Raw genomic sequence first — 4,325 nt, 5'->3', positions numbered from 1 at the left:
TAAGTAAAAACAGTTCTCAACAATATTAGATGTTGCTGGACCTACAAGTAAAAACAGTTCTTAACAATATTAGATATTGCTAGACCTACAAGTAAAAACAGTTCTCAACAATATTAGATGTTGCTGGACCTACAAGTAAAAACAGTTCTTAACAATATAAGATATTGCTAGACCTACAAGTAAAACACAGTTCTTAACAATATTAGATGTTGCTGGACCTACAAGAAAAAAACAGTTCTCAAAAATATTAGATACTGCTTGACCTGTAACTAAAAACAGTTCTTATCAATATTAGATGTTGCTGGACCTGTAAGTAAAAACAGTTCTCAATAATACTGATATTGTGTAGTAAAACTGACTAGAATAGTGATACTGATATTGGACTGATTTCCTTCTGAAGTCTGTGTCGTTAGTCGTTCTGTTGTAATGTAGGTAAATGTTGGACTGATTTCCTGTGTCGTTAGTCGTCCTGTTGTAATGTAGGTAAATGTTGGACTGATTTCCTTCTGAAGTCTGTGTCGTTAGTCGTCCTGATTTCATTCCCAGCTGAGCAGAGAATGTGAAAGGAAATCAGTCCAACATTTACCTACATTACAACAGGACGACTAACGACACAGGAAATCAGTCCAACATTTACCTACATTACAACAGGACGACTAACGACACAGGAAATCAGTCCAACATTTACCTACATTACAACAGGACGACTAACGACACAGGAAATCAGTCCAACATTTACCTACATTACAACACATAATGAAGTCCTTACTGATTAGACAATTGAAACGATCAGCTATACACAAAGATCTCTACATACTAATAACGGAAAATATAAATTAAGGTGTAAACCATCACTTAATAAGCTTAAGGTGTTGAAATGTCACATTTTTTGCCTATTCTAGCATGGTTTTCAAACGTGCAGCAGCCAATGCAACTACCAATACTAACAATGTAATCGTAAAGAGAAGAGCACAAGGGTGAAAAACGAATTGTTCATTTCTGGCATCATGGGAAATGTTCCCCTACAGCTTCTTGTGTCCTTTTTTGAGTTATATGCTGATACTTACATCGATAAGCAATGAAAAAGTTCTTAGATGTTCAGTCACAACATCAGGTTTGTACCCACTGCTTTAAGAAATATAAAGCATGCTACTCTGTAGACAGTAGCTTCTTATTGGCAATTACTGAAATTTAAGTTTTTGAAACAAAAATAATAACCATAATTAAGAGGACTGTACAGAAAGGTAAGCAGTCAAAGATTAGAATTTCATCACACAGATTTTTAATACAGGCTTTTTATGGAGTTAACTTCGTTATTGCTCTTACCTCACCAGAGCTGTCTCGTATCCTCTGATTAAACTCTTTTCCTTCAAGCACCAGAAAGTTGTCTCCAGGTTTAATTATACCACACTTCATGGCTATGGAGCGAGCCGTATTTATGTTGTCTCCAGTTACCATCCTAACAGTTATGCCCGAGCACTGACATTTTCTTATAGCCTCGGGCACCTGTGAGAAATGGAACTCGTATGCATTCACAAATTCACAACACGAGTCTACCTAAAATAAGCAACTATAAAATATTATTCCTGTAATAAATAATGAAGTAACTTCCCCAAGAGAGAGAAATAATGCCATAGATAACAGAATTAGCTGGATAAATGGAAACATAGATAACTTTCCAACACACTTATCTGGTATTAATAGTTCTCTACCTCTGGGCGAACAGGATCTTCAATGCCAACCACACACAAGCACGTAAAATTACATAGAATGTGGTCTTCTTCGTCCCATGGAGGCTCTACATCATATTGCACCTGATTCATGTCTGGGTTTCTTCGAACGTAATCTTTGTATGCCAGGCAAATGGTACGCAGGCCTTCACAAGCCATAGGTTCGATCACTGTTCTCACGAGTTTATCTTGAGCCTCTTGGGAAAACCTTTCTAATTTGCCATCTGTTCCCAAGATATAAGAACACCTGGGAAATAAATAAAAAATATTGGTGAGGTTCTGATATTAACGATACATTGATTTCAAAACAAATTTTAAAGATATTATTACTGAAACATTAAAACACCTCAATAAGTAACTGACTATATTATCAAAACTCTTAAATACTTAACAAACAACTTTCATTCATGTAATAACTTATAGTAATTTAACATATTTAACCTTGTAAGAAGAAGTTAATGTTGAAGAAACATGTACTATAGTACTTGCCGAGTTATGTATTTATAAAATCCAAACAAAGATGCTAATGAAACGTTTTAGGAACCAATTACGAAGTATTCAAAGATATGTCATTTCCAGGAATTGATTTGAAAGCTAATAAAGATGTTTATAACGTGAATAAAAGGCTTATCAAAGATATGTCAGTTACAGCAATTGATTAGAAACCTGACAGAATAAAAGGCTTATCAAAGAATGTCAGTGTCAGGAATTAAAAACCTGATAAAGACGTTTACAACTACAAAAAAAAAAAAGCTTATCAAAGAATGCTAGCCCCACCTAGATTTCTTGTTTTCCAATTTTAAACTTTTATGTGTCAACACAATTAGAAATATAGAATTATACGTTCAGCGGTTTGGAAATGTTTTCTGAGTGGCATCAACTAGGCAATATCTTACAGAAACACTGGAGGGAGATAATATATGTTATATTTGCTGAATAATTAGACATTCGATCAAAACTTAACACTTTCACAAGTATGGTAAAATTGCCATAAAACTTTTGAAGATGTACTTTTTCATGACCATTTCGGAGGCTCCTTTGGTGTAGACTCGAAATCCATTTTCAATGGGAATAACCGTACTCATTGATTTTCGAACAGAGTTGAAGGTGTAAACTTTGTGTAACTTCTCTTCTGGGATATCATCTCGAACAGTCTGATAATCTCTGCCTAAATCTAGAATAAAACCGAGCAGGGCACACTCTGTCTTATTGCCTACTTGTTTCGGTAGGTCCCCAGGGTTATCTGGAGGCTGGGGGATAAAAAGTTTTTTAATCGATAATTAAACTAAGATTTAATCATTCATAACTTTCAATAGGTGAAAACACATAATCTTTCTTTATTATTTGTCATGGAGTCGAATTTGATAACATCAATTCACAAGATATACTTGAAACATTTTGAGAATATCTTTAACTACATGAATGTGAAATAGTCGAGACATTGTAGAATATTTTATGCTAAAAATAATATAAAACTGAACATGTATCCTGTTGATTATTTTCCTTTAATAGAATTACACAGAAAGAAATTTATGATTTTTTTTAGTTTGTTGATTAAAAACGAGGTGGAGTTGATTTAAGAGAAAAATAAAGGTGGACATACATCAATCTTATAATGCATTCTTTGGGACAAGTGTGGAAGTTTTGATTGATACTAGAACAGCTACAAATGTCCCCACATTTAAAGTTACAAGTTAGCAGAATTAATTGTGAGTTTATATACTAAAAATACAAAATAAATTGTAAAGTTGGATAAAAAAAATGTATCATGCTAAATAAACTGTTTTTATCTGTTTTATTACAAAAATGGAGAAAATGAAATAATGCTTCATTAAAATTATTACAAAACTTGCATATTTTTACAATCACAGTTCCGATAAAACTCGGGACATGTTTGCAAAAGTACGAGAGTTTAACGTCTACATTAGATTATGTAAAGAAAGATTTCGATACACCATAATATACTTGTAATGTAAAAAGAAATGTCTTTAGGTAACAACACAAAAAATGTCGAAACAACACTGATGTTTAAAGTGGTACAATTTATATAAAACTATTGTAAGTAGATTAATGTTTTTATACTCACCATCTACAACAATTTATATAAAACTACTGTAAGTGGATGAATGTTTTTATACTCACCATCTACAACAATTTATATAAAACTACTGTAAGTAGATGAATGTTTTTATACTCACCATCTACAACAATATATATAAAACTACTGTAAGTAGATTGGTGAGTATAAAAACATTCTCTACAACAATTTATATAAAACTACTGTAAGTAGATGAATGTTTTTATACTCACCATCTACAACAATTTATATAAAACTACTGTAAGTGGATGAATGTTTTTATACTCACCATCTACAACAATATATATAAAACTACTGTAAGTGGATGAATGTTTTTAAACTCACCACCTACAACAATTTATATAAAACTACTGTAAGTGGATGAATGTTTTTATACTCACCATCTACAACAACTTATATAAAACTACTGTAAGTGGATGAATGTTTTTATACTCACCACCTACAACAATTTATATAAAACTACTGTAAGTGGATGAATGTTTTTATACTCACCATCT

At 32.3% G+C, this 4,325-nt stretch overlaps 1 protein-coding gene across 1 annotated transcript in view; it reads right to left on the bottom strand.

The window, feature by feature from the left end:
• LOC106477078 (plasma membrane calcium-transporting ATPase 3-like) overlaps nt 1-4,325 on the bottom strand; it is a 10,962-nt gene that overhangs the window by 3,726 nt on the left and 2,911 nt on the right. Inside the window, 3 exon segments of the mRNA XM_013937677.1 lie at nt 1,327-1,506; nt 1,713-1,977; nt 2,742-2,980. Coding sequence (XP_013793131.1) covers nt 1,327-1,506; nt 1,713-1,977; nt 2,742-2,980 — 684 coding nt within the window.

Source organism: Limulus polyphemus, unplaced genomic scaffold (genome assembly GCF_000517525.1).
Source record: "Limulus polyphemus unplaced genomic scaffold, Limulus_polyphemus-2.1.2 Scaffold12722, whole genome shotgun sequence".
Taxonomy (NCBI): domain Eukaryota; kingdom Metazoa; phylum Arthropoda; class Merostomata; order Xiphosura; family Limulidae; genus Limulus; species Limulus polyphemus.
The sequence above is the reverse complement of the archived record's forward strand: the minus strand, read 5'-3'. Positions and strand labels throughout refer to the sequence as shown.